Consider the following 22,687-nt stretch of genomic DNA (forward strand, 5'->3'; position numbering starts at 1 on the left):
GCACCATTAAGTGGAAAAAAAAAACAAAAAAACAAAATAGTAGAAAATTTTGAAAATATATCTGGTAAGAGACTTGTATTTTCTTATTACATCTGAGTAACAGGAGACAACCTACTTTTAAAATGGGCAAAGGATCTGAATATCTTGTCAAAGAAGACACATCACCAATAAGCAAACAAAAAGACACCCAACATCATTAGCCATGAGATATGGAAATAAAAACCATCATGAGACACTGTTCATATCCACTAGCATGGCCGAAATCAAAAGGTAATAAGCGTTGGTGAAGTACGGAGAACTGGAACCCTCATACACTGCTGGGGGGAATATAAAATGGTGCAGTCACTTTGGAAAACAGTATGCCAGTTCCACAAAATGTTAAAAGTAGAATTACCATATGATCCAGAAATTCCACTCCTCAAGTTATATCTCTAAGAACAACTAAAACATGTTCACACAAAACCTTATACTTGAACATTCTCAGCAGCATAATAGCCAAAATGTGAAAGCAGCCCAAATTCCTACCAACTGATGAATGGATAAATAAGATGTGGTATAACATAGAAGGGGATATTATTCAGCCATAAAAAGGAATGAAGTACTGGTTCATGCTACAACAAGGATGAATTTTGAAGACATTATTAATGCTAGGTGAAAGAAGACAATCACTCACAAAAAAAACCACATACTGTGTGTCATTTAACAGAAAACAATGTAGAGACAGAAAGCAGATTAGTAAGTAGTTGCCTAAGGCTGTGAGAGGACGGGGAAGGAATATGACTGCTAATGGGCATGGGTTTTTTTTTTTTTTTTTTTTTTTTTGGAAGGGTGATGAAAATATTCTAAAATAGACTGTAGTGATAGCTGCATAGCTAGCTCTGTATCCAAAAAAACGTTGAATTGTGCACTTTAAATAGTGAATTATAATGGTATATCAATTATCTTTCAATAAAGCTGTTTTTTTAAAGAAAAAAAAAACTACATGAGAAACAAAATATAAAAACCTACTTTATCCTAAAATTAAATTCATGCTATTAAGTAATCTACATTTCTGGAGGAGACCATTCTATGAAATACAGAATGACTTTATCATTGCTGTCATACAAAGTAACCATGGTCTGAAGGAAATGTGTCACTTAGAAGGTTCATCTTCCCTAGATCTGGTTTTCAACAAGTCTCCTAAACTTACACTCTTTATTTTCAATGCAACACACCAAACTAAAGAGGCCTGGCAGCCAAATTTCATGACTCACACAAACTGCCCTGCTGTTTTCAGGATGCTTGAAACATATATTCAAGAAACATGAAACAAACAGATTCTATGCCAGGATTACTGCTTCCTGCCAAAGCAATGAGAAAGAAGAAATTAATCTAGATTATGTAACAGATAAAGAGTTTACAATTATGACCAAGTTATAGAAAAATCCCAATTTTCTACCTCCCTAAGAGAGGTTTAATCTTTTAAAATTCTAGGCTCAGGATTTTCTTCTGAAGCAATAAGGAATTATGTTAAAATTCACTTAAAAATCAACATACATTTTATATATATGTAATTCTACAACTGCTAGGAGAGGGGTTGTTAACCACAAGTATTCTGGGGTGCAAATCCACTCATAACTCTAGTACAAAGCCCAAAAACTCAAATCTAACAAACAACAACAGCTACAGCAACCTGTTAAGAGCAGAGAATATCAAAATATGTAAATTGAGACAATTTTGCTTTCTAAAAATGGAAGGACTTCCTTATGCAAACCTGCCCCAATAATCTGCATTAGACATTTACCTTTTGAATCTTGTTTGTGCCAGTATTTTTTTCTTGAGCACCCAGTCCTTCTGGTTTATGAACTACTTTTGTTCCATTTACAAGGCCTGAAGGCTGCCAAGAATCATCCCATGTATCTTTGGGTGTAGAAAAACACCAATCCTATAATGAAAAAATGGCAACAATAGACAGTCGAGATAAAGTGCCACATGATCCAAAAAGAGGATAACTTGGGCAAGATCAATGCAAGAAAGCAATGCATATTAAACAAAAAGGTATTTATTAACTTTCTCTATCAGTGTGACTTTCCACCTTGCTTTATTGGTTCATACCCAGTATCCTGAACTCTGAACTCATGGATCTCCAAAATAAACACAACTGTTTTGTAGTCTTTAATATCTTTTTCACGGCTAGATTTTTTTTCATGATCATCTAGTACTTAAACAGCACAAACATGAAGGAGAAAAACTTCAGATATTTCTTCTTACAGCCAGTGGGAAATATATTTTAAATACATATAGTTAGGCCTAATATTAGCAAATATACTGAGTCCAGAAATCCAGAGGTTGTATTACAATGCTAAAGCAACAATAGTAAAATTAGAAAAAATGGTTCATTTACAGATCCTAAGGGCCTTGACTAGGGGCTGATAAAACAAAAATCACAATGATTAAAAGGATGGATATGCAAACACAGGCCTATGGTATATTGTCTCATGATGGATCCTCTGTCCCCCTACATACCACTACCATTTTTTAAAATCATGTATTCTTTTGAATTATGGCCCGATAAGTCCTTTCGAATTCCAGAATAGACAGCTTTCTTGAGACATAGAAAATTAAATCAGTACTGATTGCTTTCTTCTTTTTTTTTTTGAGAATGGGTCTTTCTCTGTTACTCAAGCTGGTGGAGTGTAGTGGGATGATCTTTGCTCATTGCAACCTCCAGTTCCCAGGCTCAAGCACTGATCCTCCCACCTCAACCTCCCAAGTAGCTGGGAACACAGGTGCACAACACCATGCCTGGCTATTTTTAGTAGAGACAGGGTCTCACCATGTTGCCCAGTCTGGTCATGAACTCCTGAGCTCAAGTGATCCACCTGCCTTGGCCTCCCAAAGTGCTAGAATTACAGGCTTGAGAGGCAGTGCCTGGCCTGATATGCTTTCTATTTTTCCAAGGATCTAACCTTCTGTGGCATTTCTTTACATGATGAATGCTGATTCTTTCCACCAAGGCTTGCAGTAAACAGACAGGAGGCAGCATCACCTCTTTTTCCCATCTTAGCCTGCACAGGTAACCAGTTCTCGTCCCAAATATCATCACCTATGGTCACTGACTCCAGGCATGGCATTCCAGTGGGGATCTCATCCTAAAATGTAACAGAAGACAAAGAAAAATTATCATTTACAGTTCCTATATGAGCACATTTTAAAATTTAGGTTTTATAGTTTTTTCCTGACTCCAGGTAAAGATGACAGTTTGAATACACAATTTATTACTTTCCCTCCTGAAATGCCACCGAAAGAATAATATAGAGATTTAAGACATAATCTTTATAGTCAAAGAGAACAGAAGAGGAGAAAGCACATCTACTTTCTGGGAAAAGGAAAGCAGACAAGTGACAACCGATTAAGCAGTCCTGAGAAGGTGGAATCCTGAGCTTGTGGTGAAAAAATTGAGAAGCAACCCAAATCTATACCATATATACCTTAAAAATTCAGAAATATATACTGCAAGGTTTTTGTAATTGAGGGAGTAAAATGGGAAAGAAAACAAGTGCACTGGCTGAAAGTCTGTGTAGGTAGGACTTAGATCTCCAGATACCCTCCCCTGTTCCAAGGACTCGGGCAACTATATCTCCTCTATCTGCCAGAAGACCAGAAATATTCTGGATGGTAAAACTGAGGATGGAGCAAGCATAATAAAAAATTATTAAGGAATGAAATGAAGGGTTTATAATGAATATTGAGATCCCTGGCCCTCTTTTGAACAGCAGAACAGAAATAAAAGAATGCATGAACTGAAGACAGATCCATAGAAATTATCAAATCTAAACAAAAGAAGGAGATTGAAAACAAAAACAACCAAACAAAAAATCCATAACAGAGCCTCAGGGACTGTGGAACAATACCAAAAGATTTAATATTTGTGTCATCAGAGTCTCACAAGGAGAACATAAAGAGCATAATGCAGAAAAATAATCTGAAGAAATACGGCTGAAAAATATCTAAAATTTGGTGAAAGACATACAACTACAGATTCGAGAAGTTCAACAAAACCCAAACTGGATAAACCTAAAGAAATCCATGAGACAGAATCTACTCAAGTTGCTGAAAACTAAAGACAAACTATCTTGAATGTAGCCAAAGAAAAATAAAACATTACTTATAAAGAAAAAAGAGTTTCAATTACTGTGGATTTTCCATCAGAAACCATGAAGGCCAGAGAGAAGAAGAAGAAAACTGTTAAAGCGCTAAATGAGAACATCTGGCAACGCAGGTTTCTATGTACAGTCAAAATATCCTTCAAGAATGAAGTAATAAATACATTCTCAATAAAGAAAACAGAGTTCATGGTCAGCAAATCTACTCTAAAATAAATGTTAAAGGAAGCTCTTTGGACAGAAAGGAGATGATATCAACAGGAAACCTGGAACATCAGGAAAAAATCAACAGAAATGATAAATATCTGGATATATATTCTCCTCTTGAACTTTTAAAGAATATTTTTGAAGATGGAAAGCAAAAACTGTAACATCATAAACTGTCAATGATTAATCCACATAAATTTTATGTCAAAGGTGTAATATATAAGATAAAGATAGCAGAAAGGAAGAAGGAATGGGTAAAAGACTTAAATAGTGGTGCAAGACACTGACATACCAAAGTGGTAAAAGTCAATCTTGATTGACAATTGTAATTGTTAGAGTAACCACTAAAAACACTATACAAACCAATATAATAAAAAACATAGTAAAGTGGAATACTAAAAAATGTTCAAATAACCTAAGAGAAGGCAAGAGAAAGCAGATGAATGAAAATCAGGGAACAAACAGAAAAATAAACTGGCAGATCTAAAATAAAAACATATATATAACCAAATGAACATAAATGGTCCGAACATACTAATTAAAATTCAGATTGTCAGAGTGGAGTAAAAAATAATCAAACTAGGCTGGGTGTGATGGCTCATGCCTGTAATCCCAGCACTTTGGGAGGCCGAGGCGGGTGAATCACCTCAGGTCAGGAGTCTGAGACTAGCCTGACCAAAATGGAGAAACCCCGCTTCTATTAAAAATACAAAATTAGCCAGGTGTGGTGGCACATGCCTGTAATCTCAGCTATTCAGGAGGCTGAGGCAAGAGAATTGCTTGAACCCAGGTGGCAGAGGTTGTGGTGAGCCAAGATCGCAGCATTGCACTCCAATCTGGGCAACAAGAGTAAAACTCTATCTCAGTAAATAAAGTAAACAAACAAACTATATGCTGTCTCAAGGAATTTCAAATACAATGATACAGGTTAGAAGTAAAAGGATGGAAGAAGCAGCTTCTCTGGTCCTTCTGGAATCTGCATCTGGTTCAGCCCACCTACCTCCACTCTTGCCTCCACCATGTCTATCAAGGTGACCCAGAAGTCCTACAAAGTGGCCACTTCTGGTCCCCGGGCCTTCCTACACGAGTGGGCCCAGTGCCCGCATCAGCTCCTTGAGCCTTCCCCAAGTGGGCAGCAGCAACTTCTGGGGTGGCCTGGGTGCAGGTTATGGTGGGGTCAGTGGCATGGGAGGCATCACCACCATCATGGTCAACCACAGCCTGCTGAGTCCCCTTAACCTGGAGGTGGACCCCAACATCCACCCCATGTGCACCCAGGAGAAGGAGCAGATCGAGACCCTCAACAACAAGTTTGCCTCCTTCATTGACAAGGTAAGGTTCCTGGAGCAGCAGAACAAGACGCTAGAGACCAAGCAGAGCCTCCTGCAGCAGCAGAAGATGGCTGGGAGCAACATGGACAACCTGTTTGACAGCTACATCAACAACCTTAGGCGGCAGCTGGAGGCTGGGCCAGGAGAAGCTGAAGCGGAGGTGGAGCTTGGCAACATGGGGGCGGGTGGGAGGACTTCAAGAACAAGTAGAAGGATAAGATCAGTAAACGTACAGAAATGGAGAATGAATTTGTCTTCATCAAGAAGGATGTGATGAAGCTTACACGAACAAGGTGGAGCTGGAGTCTTGCCCAGAAGGGCTGACTGATGAGATCAACTTCCTCAGGCAGCTGTATGAAGAGGAAATGTGGGAGCTGCAGTCCCAGATCCCGGACACGTCTGTGGTGCTGTCCATGGACAACAGCCCCTCCCCCGACATGGGCAGCATCATCGCTGAGACAAGGCACAGTATGAGGAAATCGCCAACAGCAGCCAGGCTGAGGATGAGACCACATACTAGATCAAGTATGAGGAGCTGCAGACACTGGCTGGAAAGCATGGGGATTACCTGCAGCATACAAAGACTGAGATCTCTGAGATGAACTGGAACATCAGCTGGCTCCAGGTTGAGATTGAGGGCCTCAAAGGCCAGAGGGCTTCCCTGGAGGCCGCCATGACAGATAACGAACAGCACAGGGATCTGGCTGTTACGGATATCAGCGCCAACCTGTCCCAACTGGAGGCTGCCCTGCAGCAGGCCAAGCAGGACATGACACAGCAGCTGCATGAGTACCAGGAGCTGACGAACGTCAAACTGGCCCTGGACATCGAGATCGCCACTTACAGGAAGCTGCTGAAGGGCAAGGGGAGCCAGCTGGAGTCTGGGATGCAGAACATGAGTATCCATACAAAGACCACTAGCAGCTATGCAGGTGGTCTACATTCCGCCTATGTGGGCCCTTACAAGCCCTGGCCTCAGCTATGGCCTGGGCTCCAGCTCCTTCAGCCGCACCAGCACCACCAGGGCCATGGGTGTGAAGAAGATTGAGATCCGCAATGGGAAGCTGGTGTTGGACTCCTCAAATGTCCTGCCCAAGTGAAGAGCTGTGGCAGCCCCTCCCAGCCTGCCCCTCCTGAGGCTGCCCCAGAGCCAGAGAGGGAGGCCCCTGTGCAGGGAACATGGGAAAAAGATGACCCACCTGAGGCTCAGCCCTAGCCCTCACCCCACCCACAGGGGAGTTTACTGCCTGGGGAGCCCCCCTTGTCCATGCCTCCAGCTGCAAAACAATTTATTTTTTTTGTCCAAAATAAAACCTCATCTAGCTCTGCCTACCCCTCCCCCTCCAAAAAAGTAAAGGGATGGAAAAAAGTATACTAGGCAAACACACACACACGTGCGCGTGCACGAAAGCTGGAATAGCTATACTGATATCAGATTATGTAGACTGCAGTGCAAAAAAAGTAATTGTGAATAAAGACAGACATATCATAACGATAAAAGGGTCAATTCACTAAGACGTGTAAGAATCCTAAATGGATAACACCTTAGAGCTTCAACATGCACAAGAAAAAAACTGACAAAATGAAAGGAGAAATAAACAAAATCCAAGATTATAGTTATAGACTTCAGCGTTCTTCTCAGTAATCAACAAAATTGGTAGATAGCAAGTGTCAGAAGAACTCAGCAATACCACCAATCAACTGGCTCTGACATTTATAGAACACTCCACCCAACAACAGAATATATTTTTTTTTTTCCAAAGGCACATGGGTGTTTACCAAGCTAGACATATCCTGTGTTGACAAAACAAACCTTAACAAACTTAAAGAACTGAAATCATACAAAGTTCGTTCCAAGGCCATATTAATCTGGAAATAAGTAACAAAGTTAACATGAAAATTTCCAAACACCTGGAAATTAAACAACACATTTCCAAATAATTCATGTGTCAAAGATAGTATCTCAAAATAAGTTATAAAATATTTGAACTGAATGAAAATAAAAATACAATGTTCATTAAATTTCCATCTTAAAAAACAGAAAAAGAAAGCAAAAATAATCCCAAAGAAAATAAATCAATGAACTTGAAAACAAAGACAACAGATAAAACCAATGACACAAAAGCTTATTCTCCGGGAATGGGAAGTTCATTAAAATGGATAAATTTCTAGTAAGACTAACAAAAAGGGGAGAAGACAAATTGCCAATATCAGGAATGTAACAGGAGATTATCACTGGAGACTCTGCAGATAACGAAAAGTTAATAAGGGGATACTATGAACAATGTTATACTTATAGTTGACAACTTAGATGAAGTGAACCAATTCCTCATTTTATAACTTAAATGAGTCACTTCCTCAAAAAACGCAAAATACCAAGACTAAACTAAGCTAAGATAGTTGATTTGAATAATCCTGTATCTACTAAAGCAATTGACTTTATAATTTAAATTCTTCTAGAAAAAAGTCTCCAGGACCAGATGGTTTTATATAAGGTAATACCAAACATTTTAAAAATTAACTTCTCTCCCTGAAAAAGAACCTGATTTTATGTAATCTTTTTCAGAAAACAGATGAGTGAATACTTCCAACTCATTTTATTAGGACAGTATCACTCTGTACAAAGTATACATTAATAAAACGTGGTATATATACACAACGTAATACTATTCAGCCTTTAAAAAGAAGGAAATCTTGTAATTTGTGACAAAATGGATGAACGAGGAAGACATTATGTTACATGAAAGAAGCCAGACACAGAAAGACCAATATCGCACGCCATCTCACTTACACGTGGAATCTGAAAAAGCAGAATAAAATAGCAGTTACCAGAGGGTAGGAGGGGGAGGAATTGGGCCGATTTTGGTCAAAGGACACAAAATTTCAGTAGACAGGAGGAGTAAGTTCAAGAGATCTGCTATACATCTTGGTAAATTCAGTTAATGGAGACATATTGTATACTTAAAAATTGCCAGAAGAGATTTTTTAAAACTGTTTTCACCCCCAAAAATAACAAATATGTGAGGTAATACATATGCCAAATAGCTTGACTCATACATGCTACAATGTATACTGAAACATGTATATATTGAAACATGTTGTACATCATATACACAATTTTACTTGTCAATTAAAAAACTAAGAGCCCGGTGTGGTGGCTCATGCCTGTAATCCCAACACTTTGGGAGGCCGAGGTGAGTGGATCACGAGGTCAAGAGATCGAGACCATACTGATCAACATGGTGAAACCCCATCTCTACTAAAAACACAAAAAATTAACTGGGCATGGTGGCATGGCCTGTAATCTCAGCTACTCAGGAGGCTGAAACAGGAGAATTGCCTGAACCCAAGAGGTGGAGGTTGCGGTGAGTCGAGATCGCACCACTGCACTCCAGCCTGGGTAACGAGCGAAACTCCATCTCAAAAAAAACAAAAACAAAAACAAAACAAAACAAAACAAAAAAACTAAGAAAATAAAGATCCCTTTAAGTCTGTTATTGGTGTATAGGAAGGCATGTGATTTTTGCACATTGATTTTGTATCCTGAGACTTTGCTGAACTTGCTTATCAGTTTCAGGAGATTTGGGGCTGAACGATGGGGTCTTCTAGATATACAATCATGTTGTCTGCAAATAGAGACAATTTGACTTCCTCCTTTCCCATTTGAATACCCTTTATTTCTTTTTCTTGCCTGATTGCTCTGGCTAGAACTTCTAGTACTATATTGAACAGGAGTGGTGAGAGAGGGCATCCTTGTCTGGTGCCACATTTCAAGGGAATGCTTCCAGTTTTTGCCCATTCCGTATGATACTGGCTGTTGGTTTGTCGTAAATAGCTTTTATTATTTTGAGATACGTTCCGTCAATACATAGCTTAAAACTAACAAGCCCATTCAAAAGTGGGCAAAGGATATGAACAGATAATTTACAAAAGAAGACATACATGAGGCCAACAAACATATGAAAAAATGTTCATCATCACTGGTCATCAGAGAAATGCAAATCAAAACAACATTGAGATACCATCTCACATCAGTTAGAATGGCGATCATGAAAAAATCTGGAGACAACAGATGCTAGAGAGGATGTGGAGAAATAGGAACACTTTTACACTGTTGGTGGGAGTGTAAATTAGTTCAACCATTGTGGAAGACAGCGTGGCGATTCTTCAAGGACCTAGAAATAGAAATTCCATTTGACCCAGCAATCCCATTACTAGGTATATATCCAAAGGATTATAAATCATTCTACTATAAGGACACATGCACACGAATGTTCATTGCAGCACTGTTTACAATAGCAAAGACCTGGAACCAACCCAAATGCCCATCGATGATAGACTGGACAGGGAAAATGTGGCATATATACACCATGGAATATTATGCAGTCATCAAACACGATGAGTTTGTGTCCTTTTAGGGACACGGATGAACCTGGAAACCATCATTCTCAGCAAACTGACAGAAGAGCAGAAGATCAAACACCGCATGTTCTCACTCATAGGCGGGTGTTGAACAATAAGAACACATGGACACAGGGAGGGGAGCACTACACACTGGGGTCAGTTGGGGGGAAATAGGGGAGGGACGGTGGGGGGTGGGAAGCTGGGGAGAGATAGCAAGGGGAGAAATGCCAGATGTAGGTGATGGGGAGGAAGGCAGCAAATCACACTGCCACGTGTGTACCTATGCAACAATTTTGCATGTTCTTCACATGTACCCCAAAACCTAAAATGCAATAAAATAAATGGGGAAAAAAAAAAAAGAAAATAAAGATCCACACAAAAAAAATAAATAAAAAAGAAATACAATTCTACATAATCCTTATCAGAAAATAGCAAAGGGGGCAACATTTCCAGATTCATTTTATGAGGCCAGGATTACCTAGTACAAAAACCAAAGACAGTAGAAGAAAGCTACAGACCAGTATCTCATGAAAACAGAAATCGATTTGCAAACCCTAATTTGCAGACAACATTACTGATATAGAAAATCACAAAAGGAATCAACAAAACACCCCCTAAATTGATAAGTGAGGCTAGCTAGTTAAAAACTAATTTCTATATACTAGCAATTAAAATACAAAAACTGGGGAAATATTTATAATAGCTCTCAAAATAAATGAAATATGTAGGTATAAAACAGAGCATGTACAAATTGTATATACTAAAAATTCTAACACTGTTGAAGAAATAAAGGAAAACCTAAATAAATTAGGGAGATACACCATGCTCATGAACTAAAGTATCAACTTACCTCAAAATTATCTCTATAACACAACTCCAATCAAAATCTCGGGCATAGAGAAGCTAATTCTAAAATTTACAAGTAAAGAAAAAGGAACCAAAATATTTACAACAATTTTGAAAAAGAAGTATAAAATAGGAATCATACTACCAGATTTTAAGCTGTACTATATAAGGCTACAGTAATCAAGACAATGTGGTAGTGATGAAGACACATAAATATAGGTCACTGGAGAAGAATACAGAGTCTAGAAATAGACTTACAGAAATATGGACAACTGATTTTTGATAAGGCTTCAAAGGAAATTCAATGGAGACAGGATAACCTTCTCAACAAAGGATGCTGGATCAATTGGACATCCACATGTAACAAAATGAAACCTGACCTAAATTTCATGCTAAATTAACTCAAGATGTCTTGACATTGGAAACACTGTCCATAACAGAAAACAAGTTGGTATGATAGGTTTTCCCAAAATTAAAAACTTCTGTATGAAAGACACTATTAAGAGAATGAAAAGACAAACTACAACTGGGAGAAAATCACATTGTTTGACAAAGAACTGGTATCCTGAATATATAAAGAACTCTCAAAACTCAAGAGTAAGAAAACAACCCAATCAAAACACGAGGAAAAGACTTCAATAGACATTTCACCAAGAATTGCATATAGACGGCAACTAAGCACATGAAAAGATGTTCAACATCATTAGTTAGTAAGGAAACAGAATTTACAATCATGCTGTGATACTACTACACACCTATTAGAATGGCTAAAGGAAAATTATTAACCATGTCAAGTGCTGACAAGAAAATGGAGCAACTAGAACTCATGTATTATTGGTGAAAATGAAAAATGGTACAGCCACTCTGGAAAAAAGTTTGACATACACTTATCACATGATCCAGCAATCTTACTCCTGGGTATTTACTCTAGATAAATGAAGCTTATGTTCACACAAAAACCTGTACACGAACATTTATAGCAGCTCTATTCATAAATATGCTAAACTGGAAACAATCCAAATATCCTTCAATAGGTGAACTGGTATATAAACTGTGGTATATTTATACTATAAAATACTATTCAGCAATCAAAAAGAACATATTATATATACAAGAGCTTGGAAGAATCTCAAAGGTACAGAATTATATTGAATGAAAGAAGCCAGTCTCCAAAGGTTACAGACTGTGTGATTCTACCTACATGACAGTCCTGAAAAGGTAAAACTAGAGTGACACAAAATAGACCCCAGACCAGTAGCTAGGGGTTAGGGATGTGGGAAGACTGATTACAAAGGGGTAGCACAAGGGAGTTACTTTAGATAATGGAGCTGTTCTACATCCAACTGCAGTGCTGGTTATACAAATCTACATATTTATTAAAGTTGATAGAACAGTATACCAAAAAAGTCAATTTTACTATATGTTAATTTATTATAAAAGAAAAATATTAACATGAAAGAAAATAGAAGTTATACAAGGAAAAAAATGATGTAATAGTATACAATAATACTTGGCCAAGCTGTGAAAAGCATTTACATAGTCACTGTAATGTAAATATTAAATAGTAATCTGATGAAAAGTTTGATACACTGTATCAGTAAGATGGTAAGGGGAAGGGACAAAAAGGTTATGTTTGTATGTGGTGGTGGTAAGGTGATGAAAGAAAACTAAACCCTCATCTTTGATAGTGGAAAATCCATAGATACTTAAAACTGAAAAATCAGGAAGTAATAACATTAGGATGTTATTTAATGAAACAAACAGAAGTAAATTCCAAAAGCAGCTAAAAGAGAGAAACATGGATGCTCTGGGAAATAGGAAACGTAGGGGAAGGGGTCATGGGGGATCCTAAGTTTTGGGTACATAAGCATTTGATTAAAACAAAAATACATCCTCCAAAAAAGTAATAAACATTTGTCCCAATGGGTTTTTCATAATATAATTTCCCAAGAATAGTTTCTAATCATTGTATAATTCTTGAAGACCACCCCAAGCCACAAGATTATTAACTAACACATCAAAGCCAGGTATCTTTGTGATCAAGGTTATGTTGTTATAACTTTGGTTTTGGTTACTATGGACAATTTTTATTTTTTTGAGACAGAGTCTCACTCTATCACCTGGGCCAGAGTGCACTGGCATGATATCAGCTCACTGCCACCTCCACCTCCTGGGTTCAAGGATTCTCATGCCTCAGCCTCGTGAGTAGCTGGAATTACAGGCACGTGCCACCATGGCTGGCTAATTTTTTTGTTTTATTTTGTAGAGACAAGGTTTCATCATGTTGACCATGCTGGTCTCAAACTCCTGACCTCAAGTGATCCGCCCACCTCAGCCTCCCAAAGTACTGGGATTACAGGTGTGAACCCCCGCGCCTGGCCCAAGAATTTGTAATATTAAAATCAGTGGGGTTTAAAGGAAGTTTATTGCAGTCCTATTCACTTATGAATTCAGTGTATTATAAATTACATAGTCAAAGACTAACTTTCCTTCACCTACCTCATTTTCTTCCTTCAGATCCTTTGGCTCTGGGTTGGACCACTTTGGATCTTCTTCAAAGCTCTTATCACAGGTTTTCAAAGAATCAAATTCAGAATCCTTTAATGGCTCCTTTGGCTCAGATTTCAGATGACTTAAAGACTTTTCATCATTAATATCTTGCTAGTAAATATGAAAGATAATTACTTTATTTTCAATATTACTGCTGCTTCCAAAATCTACCTGCCTATACATTTTGGGGCGAAGTTTTTGCTACATTGTTTTGCATAATACAAATGCAACATTATTTTACAGCTTTATCCATCATGATCCCAGGTCTTCCCATCCTGCTACACTAGTTCCAGCCAATGAACATCCACTGAGCCCTTATTCTGAAATGTCTACAAGACAGGTCTGTGAATACAAAGATGAATGCAATAGATTCCAGCTCTAATGGAACTAAAATATATTGTGGGAAGACCTAGAATCAGTTTTCCGAGTACAGCCATTACAAAAATATGACCAAAATATGACTGACAGAAGAGGACATCTGAGAAGATGTAATGAAGAAGGTAACAAAAGATGAGTAGAAATTCACAAGGAACGGGGTGTAGAGGTGTAGGTGTGTGTGTAGCATATGGGAGTCTTAATATGTCAAAGTACAGACTGGGGTGGGATAGAATTTTAAGCCCTTTCTCTTTTGCAGAAAAGATTGTTCTTATTTCATCTCCAGGATAAAACTATGACTAACTGAAGACACTAACAGAGTGATAGGATATTCTAAAAATAGTAAAGGCTGAATTCAATTTACTATTTAAGAATGAAGAAATGTAATTCTTCTAATCCAGTGTCAATGACTAAGAAAAATTCAGGCTTCAGAAAGTGTTGGGCATACAAGCTTAATTAATTTTAACATTTACTAGAAATCTAAAATCTTTATATTGTTTTGAACATGCAGTATGAAACATCTGTACATATATTTCATAACAGGTTAATCTCCCAGTAGTCAAAATGCCCTTTATTCTAACAATTAGTAAATGTCTACTTAAAAAATCATCTCTATAATTTTATTTTCAAAGTCAGATATCTGGAACACACTAAATAATACCTTTACATTTTATCGAAAAAAATAAAAAGACATTGTATCAATAAAACAAAACATTTTGGCCTTCAAGTTAAACACATCCTGTATTCTTAGCCCGGCACCTGTTGTCATGAGGAATATAAGACTTGGAGGACATGATTTATTTGCTCAAGAAACATTAAGTTCTCACTATGTGCTTCACTTGCCTTTTACAGACTGAGTATCCCTTATCCAAAATGCTTGGGACCAAAAGTGTTTCAGAATTTGGATTTTGAAATATTTGCATATACATGAGATATCCTGGAGATAAGACCCAAGTCTAACATGGAATTCATTTATGTTTCTATCTATGTAATATGCCTAGCTTGAAGATAATTTTATATAATTTTTAAATAATTTTGGGCATGAAACAAAGTTTGGACTGCATTTTATCTACAGCCTGTCATTTGAGGTTAGGTGTGGAACTTTCCACTTGTGATATCATGTCAGCACTTACAAATTTTGAGATTGTGGAGCATTTCAGGTTTTGGATTTTTGCACTAGAGATGTACAACTTGTCTTTATAACGAAGATATGCAAGTACAAACCTGATAAGTTGTTGTAAAGATTAAATTAGTTAACACATATGAATGCTTTTAACAGTGCCTGCCATGTGGTATAAGTTCAATAAATAATGCTGTTATTCTTATTACTATGAGCTGGAAAAATACATAATAGTGATATTATAATATCATTACTGTGAAGGGAGGAATTGCTGAAAGTTTATAGGGAGAGTAAGAAACAAGAATACCCGAAGAACCTGTGTACTGCAGAGGGAAGAAGTATAGCATTCAGAGTCAGTGTAGTGAAGTCACAACTGCACAAAGACAGCAATAAACTTAAGCGTATGAGAGCAGTTGTTCAGGAGGAAGCACGACTGAAGCAAACATTTAAGCCAGCAAATAAAGAGACAAATTGTTAAGATCACCGTGCAAAATTTCCGAACTTTCCAAAATTTGGAAAGCCTTAGTTTCTTCATCTTAAAAAAATAAGGATTAAAGTAAAAGAATTATAATAGTATTTGCAAAAATCTCTTACCAGGATATGTAACTCACTCTCTTTTGACTGTGGACTTATCATTCGGTCTTCATTAAAATAGTGCTGCTGGGAAGGATAACCCAGTTCTGTCAAGACAATGTCCTCTGGCCCTCCACTGGATTTTGTGTATAAAGCTAAAGGGTTGAGCTCACCGAAACCCTAAGATTGAAAAAAGAAAAGGGATACTTTAATTTACATGACCAACAGAAAAAAGGTGAGAAAGCACTTAACTTTCAAATGCTATGGAAGTATATTATCTTCTGAATTTTAATAGTTAAAAACGTCTCCATATTGACGCTTTTTGTTTGAAAAATTATCAACGTAACAGTGAAATGTATATCGTTATCGATAACTGCAAAACAGGAGGGTTGTGATTCTCTAGGACAATTTCAGAGAACTAAATATTTTTTAAATTAATTATTGAAAATAAAAATATTCACATTTCAAATGACAATTAGTCAGATGCAGTCTTTCAGTGGTCATCTGAAAATTAAGAGTGCTCTGCATTAAAAAGCCAGGAATCTCATAGATGTCTCTAACTGGTTAAAGAATAAACCAAATAAACTTCTTTATTAAATTATCTTATACCTTGAAGTGGTGAAATTAAACAAACTATATTACAAAATACATTCAGACTACTCCACCTTAGAAGAGACATTTTCTCGGCATACAATAGCATGGCCCTCTGTTCTTAAGACATGATGGAAATAGATATCTTCATTTGAGGATGTATCACACAAAAAAATGTTAAGGATGCCATCTACATATTCATCCACTACCCCCACTAATGGCTTCAAACCACACAACTTCTGGAAATGCAGAATAGCTTTTGATGTCCAGTGTTCCTGAAATACAATTAAGATATTGGATTCAGGTGACAGATCTAAACATGAATTACAGTAACCACATACAACAATGAATTCTGATGACACTAGAGATTTAAATGGGAATAAAACCATAAAACTACTAGAATAACACGTAAGAGGATAATTATGGTTTAGGGATAAGTCAGAATAAAGGAAAAATGATAAAAAATGTGATTACTAAAAAAATCTAAACAATTATGTGATACAGTACTTGCATTTTCAGAAACCGTGAGTTAGATGATTAGACCAACCCTCCCATAGAAAAGAAATGAAAATTCTAGGTAAAAGAATTATTAAATATATCCAAAAGGCAACAAAGAACTGAGAAGCTTGAACAAACTGTCAGGCCAAAATGGAAGGGAAAATGGGAACTACTTTTGTCTTAAGGGTACCTGCTAATGCAGGTAATTTGAAATTTGGTTTTGATAGTTGAACAAGATATCAAAGACAGGGTCCACCTATGGTGGGGAGTCGACATGAGAACTTTCCTTCATTAAACCGAATCCCTAAGGAGATACACTCTCAGGGTATGGGAGGAAAGAAATAAACTATCCTTCACAAGGATTTGCAGCTCAATTTTCACATCACCAGGGTGGTCCATACATCCTCAAGTTGTTAAATGGTCCCAAATTGGTATATTTGGCAGAAGCACACATAAATCCTCTCTGGAGGTAGGCAACCTCAGCCTGTATTATTCAACAATTCTTACTGTTAATTTTTCAAAGACAATGAGCAGTATATAGGCAAAGACAAAAAGCATACAGCCAAGCGCAGTGGCTCACGCCTGTAATCCCAGCACTTTAGGAGGTCAAGGCGGGTGGATCATGAGGTCAGGAGTTCAAGACCAGCCTGGCTAAGGTGGTGAAACCTCACCTCTACCTAAAATACAAAAATTAGCTGGGTGTGGTGGCATGCACCTGTAGTCCCAGCTGCTCAGAAGGCTGAAGCAGGAGAATCACTTGAATTTGGGAGGTGGAGGTTGCAGTGAGCTGAGATCACGCCACTGCCCTCCAGCCTGGGCAACAGAGCAAGACTCCATCTAATTAAAAAAAAAAAATACATACAAAGAAACAATGGATCAAAAAAAAGAACAAATAGAAACAATATAACAAATCCTCAATTTTAGATATTTTAATTTCTAGAAAAGTTATAAAACTTACTATGCTTAAAGCCAAAAAACTAAAAAAACAGTTTAGCCTGAAAGCCTCTGCAGAAATTAGCAATCTATAAAAATTTATCTAACAGAACTAAGAAGTTTTAGAAAGTAAAAACATAATAACCACATTTAAAACGTCATGTCAATTCAGTAACAGATCAGACAGAATTAAAGTTTAAACTGCTAGAGTATGAGGTATTTTGGAAAAAATTTCCCAGAATGCAACATAGAAAGACAGACAGATGTAAAACATAGCAGAAAGGTTAAGAGAAATGAAAGAAAAACTGAGACCTTTTAACACTTTGAATTATGGTCCCAGAAAAAAAGCAGCAGAAATAAGAACACAAACATGAATATGGAGAATAGACAATAACTGAAGAGGTAATAGTTGGGCATTTGCAAGATTTAAAAAAAAGTAACAAACCACAAATATATGAAGTCTGATGAACCATAAAGTGGCGTAAATAATAAATTCACACATAAACACATCATACTGAAGCTGAAGAACATGAGCAACTAATAGAAAATCTTACAGCTAGAGAGGCTGGGCGCAGTGGCTCACACCTGTAATCGTAGCACTTTGGGAGACCAAGGTGGGCAGATCATGAGGTCAGGAGTTCAAGACCAGCCTGGCCAACATAGTGAAATCCTGTCTCTACTAAAAATACAAAAAAGAGTTAGGCACGGTGGCGCGTGCCGGTAGTCCCAGCAACTTGGGAGGCTGGCTGAGGCAGCATAATCACTTGAACCTGGAGGGTGGAGGTTGCAGTGAGCCAAGATCGCACCACTGCACTCCAGCTTGGGCAACAGAGTGAGACTGTGTCTCAAAACAAAACAAAATGAACAAACGAAAAGTCTATTTCTCAGAAAGGATATTACCGCCTTCAAAGAAACATCTATTAAATTGACAGCTGACTAATCAGAAAACAGTAAGAGAAACCAGAAACCAGTAATGGTATCTTCAATGTGCTAAAGATACTAACTGCTAACCTAGAATTCTACACCTCATAAATACATTTTTTAAAATTATACTTTAAGTTCTGGGTACATGTGCAGAACGTGCAGGTTTGTTACATAGGCACACACGTGCCATGGTGGTTTGCTGCACCCATGAACCCCTCATCTACATTAGGTATTTCTCCGTTACTCCCCCCTAGCCCCTCACCCCCTGACAGGCCTCAGTGTGTGATGTTCCCCTCCCTGTGTCCATGTGTTGTCATTGTTCTATTCCTACTTATGAGTGACGTGTGGTGTTTGGTTTTCTGTTCTTGTGTTGCTTTGCTGAGAATGATGGTTTCCAGCTTCATCCATGTCCCTGCAAAGGACATCAACTCATCCTTTTTTATGGCTGCACAATATTCCATGGTGTATATATGCCACATTTTCTTTATCCATTCTATCATTGGATGGGCATTTGGATTGGTTCCAAGTCTTTGCTATTGTGAAAAGGGCTGCAATAAACACAACGTGTCCATGTGTCTTTATAGTAGAATAATTTCTAATCCTTTGGGTGTATATCCATTAATGGAATTGCTGGGTCAAATGGAATTTCTATTTCTAGGTCCTTGAGGAATCACCACACTGTCTTCCACAATGGTTGACCTAATTTACACTCCCACCAACAGTGTAAAAGTGTTCCTATTTCTCCACATCCTCTCCAGCATCTATTGTTTCCTGACTTTTTAATGATTGCCATTCTAACTGGCATGAGATAGTATCTCACTGTGGTTTTGATGTGCATTACTCTAATGACCAGTGATGATGAGCTTTTTTTCATATGTTTGTTGACTGCATAAATGTCTTCTTTTGAGAAGTGTCTGTTCATATCCTTCACCCACTTTTTGATGGGGTTGTTTTTTTCTTGTAAATTTGTTTAAGTTCTTTGGAACCATAAAAACCCTAGAAGAAAACCTAGGCAATACCATTCAGGACACAAGCATGGGCAAAGACTTAATGATTAAAACACCAAAGGCAATGGCAACAAAACCCAAAATTGACAAACGGGATCTAATTAAACTAAAGAGCTTCTGTATAGCAAAAGAAACTATCATCCGAGCGAGCAGATAACCTACAGAACGGGAGAAAATTTTTGCAATCTATCATCTGACAAATGGATACATTTTTCTACGATAAGTGAAAAATATGTTATTTTTGGATAAACATAATTTTGCTGACCCTCATTAAATAAAATCCTAAGGATACACAGTTCAAATGAAGGAAAATGGGTCCAGAAGAAGGGTTTGACTTAAGAATGAAGAGCAGATAAACATGTAATTAAATATAAATTGACATTTTATGCAATTTCTTGGGGGGTTAAAAATTGTAACATTACACAACAAATACAGGTCAGAAGCGTAAAGGAGTTAAAGTGATCTAATGTCCTTGCATTGCTATACATGCTGTATTTCCTAGAGTAATTATTAAAATAATAGTGTATTACTTAGTAAATTATCTTAAAAATCTCTTCAAAATAAAGTGTGCATGGTGAGAAAAATAATAGATATATAGTATACACAAAATAAAGTATAAGATTTAAACCTAGATATTTCAATTATTACAATAAATGTAATCTGACTAAACATTCTGACTGAAAGACAAAAAGTATTAGCCTGGATTTTAAAAAATACAACTATATATAGTTCATAAAAGACATCTACATAAAGATATGAAAGGGTTGAAAGTAGAAAAACAGTTTAAAAACACACTAGGATAATATTAAATAGAAAATGATAGAGTTACATTAATATAAGACAAAACAAGTTTTAAAGCAAAAAGCATTTGTAGAAATAAAGAGGTTAACTTCATAAAGATAAAACATCTAGTCTGCCAGGAAGATATAACATTTTTGATATTGCATATGTACCTAATAACATAGCCTCAATTGTATACAAAATAAAAACTGAACTATAGGAAGAAATACATAAAATAATCATAAACAAAAACTACACTTCTTTCAATAATTACAGAAAAGCAACATAGAAAGAAAGAATGAGTTTCACACAATAAAGTTGACCTTATGGTCATATATAGAAAATATTGCACACAACTGCAGAATGTATACTTTTTAAGAAGACATGACCATTTACAAAACGTGATACTATACTGAACCATCAAGCAGCCTCCTCATAAAGGGCTGATATCCAGAGGATGATTTCTGACCACAGTATATTTAAACTAGAAATCAACCACAAAAGGACAAATTAGAAAAATGTTTATAAACCAAGTAACTTCTAAATAATCTATGAATCAAACAAGAAAGCAAAATATAAATTAGAAAACATTTTAACTGAACAATAATAGAACTACTACACAGCAAAACTTATGAGATCCACCTAAAGACTAGAAATAATCTAAGCCTGCACACATCAGGAACTTGGGGAAAGAGCAAAATAAACCGAAAGAAAGTAGAATTAAGCAAACAGTAAAAATAAGACAGAAATAAACGAAATACTAAAAAATGTTTATAACAAAAACAAGAAAGCCAAACTTGGTTCTTTGAACAAACTATTCAAAATGGCAAATATCTGTCTCTTTAGATCCTTAAAAAAGACACAAATACATATTTGGAGTGTATGAAGACATATCATTACAGATGTCAACATCAAAAGGACAAAAAAATTATGAAGAATTTATGTCAAAAATGAAACTTTAAATGACATCAAAATAAGAAAGAATAAAAAATGAAAATTCTACTATAAATACATTTCAATCTTTTGTTGGAGTGGTGAAAGTTGAAACAAAAGATTAAAAAATTGTTCAAAATTTACAAAATAAGTGTTACATATAAACAAGCATATATCAAGTTAAAAATTAAACTTTTGAATAATTTTATGACTTGTAGTCTTTATATTTCTGTAATTATTAAAGCTTAAACCGCACTAAGACTTTTGGGATAAATATATATTACATTAACATATGCTATGAAGCCCAACATATAGTATTATCGGCTTACTTTTAAAAGCTCTGTCTTTTAAATAAATTCAGAGAATAAAATTAAGTCTTTTATGTTTGCTTACATATTAATCATTTTCCATAATCATCTTTCTTTCTCGTAGATCTGCATTACCTTCTGGTTTCACTTAACATCAGAATTGGAAGAACTTCCTTTAGTATTTCTTGTTCAAGATAGCTAGCGACAATCGCAGCTTTTACTTTTTGACAGTTTCTCCATTTCTTCATTTTGATAGATATTTTCACTAGATATAGAATTCCAGCTTGACTTCTTTTTCTCTTTCAGACTTCAGTGTTGTTCCTTTTAATGGGAAGTTAGTTATTATTTATATTATTGTCCCCTGTATTTTCCCCTTTCTTGTTGCTTTCAGGATTTTCTCTTTTTGCTTTAGATTTCAGCAGTTTGATTATGATGTGCCTAGGTATGGTTTTCTTTGTATTTATTCTGCTTGGAGTTTGTTGATATATGACCTCTTTGTGGAAATTTTTGGCCTTCCTTTTTTCCATCCTATTCTCTCAACTCTCTTTCTGGGACTCCAATTACATGTATGTGGGGTATCTGATCTTGAACCATATATTCCCTTAGGTCTCTGTCCATTTTCATTTCAATTATTTTTTTATGCTCTTCTTCACATTGGATAATTTCTTTTGATCTGTTTTTAAAGTTCACAGACTCCTCCATTGTCTCCAAATCTGCTATTAAGCCTATCCAGAAACTTTTCATTGATTTCACTTTACAACTCTAGAACTTCCATTTATTTTAAATAGTTTCTTTCTGCAGAAATTCCTTCTCTGTTCCTCAGTGATGAGTAAATCTCACAGTCCTTGAATATATTCATACTAGCTGGTTTAAAGTCCTTGTCTGCTAACTGCAATGTCTGGGACATCTCAATGTCAGTTTCTACCAGCTACTTTTTTCCTTGAGTATATGTCACATTTTCCTGGGTTTTGTTTTGCATGTCTAGTGATTTTTAGTTGAACAGTAAACATTATCAATATGTTTTAGAGATTCTGGATTCTGTCACGCTCTTCTCAAGAGTGGTTTTGTTTTAGTCAGCAATTAAAACTTTCTGGACTTAAACTCCCAACTGTCTCTTTTGCAGTCTGCAGCAACAGAAATCTCTGTCCAGTCACCTCAAATG

General features: G+C 36.5%; 1 protein-coding gene and 1 long non-coding RNA gene across 2 annotated transcripts in view; one reads left to right on the forward strand and one right to left on the reverse strand.

Annotated features, from left to right (window-relative positions):
- The window catches only part of LOC116560076, a 78,347-nt gene extending 63,558 nt beyond the window's left edge, over positions 1–14,789 (forward strand). The window contains exon 3 of the long non-coding RNA XR_004272777.1: positions 13,451–14,789. This is a non-coding gene — a long non-coding RNA (uncharacterized LOC116560076). The remainder of the gene's footprint in view (positions 1–13,450) is intronic.
- TDRD5 (tudor domain containing 5) overlaps positions 1–22,687 on the reverse strand; it is an 89,448-nt gene that overhangs the window by 11,625 nt on the left and 55,136 nt on the right. The window contains exons 11-15 of the mRNA XM_032291271.1: positions 16,217–16,417; positions 15,573–15,731; positions 13,433–13,594; positions 2,949–3,131; positions 1,784–1,924 (exon numbers count right to left, since the gene is read on the reverse strand). Of these exons, the coding sequence (XP_032147162.1) occupies positions 1,784–1,924; positions 2,949–3,131; positions 13,433–13,594; positions 15,573–15,731; positions 16,217–16,417 (846 nt within the window). The remainder of the gene's footprint in view (positions 1–1,783; positions 1,925–2,948; positions 3,132–13,432; positions 13,595–15,572; positions 15,732–16,216; positions 16,418–22,687) is intronic.

This window comes from Sapajus apella, unplaced genomic scaffold (assembly GCF_009761245.1).
Source record: "Sapajus apella isolate SASKATOON/1434 unplaced genomic scaffold, GSC_monkey_1.0 scaffold25, whole genome shotgun sequence".
Taxonomy (NCBI): domain Eukaryota; kingdom Metazoa; phylum Chordata; class Mammalia; order Primates; family Cebidae; genus Sapajus; species Sapajus apella.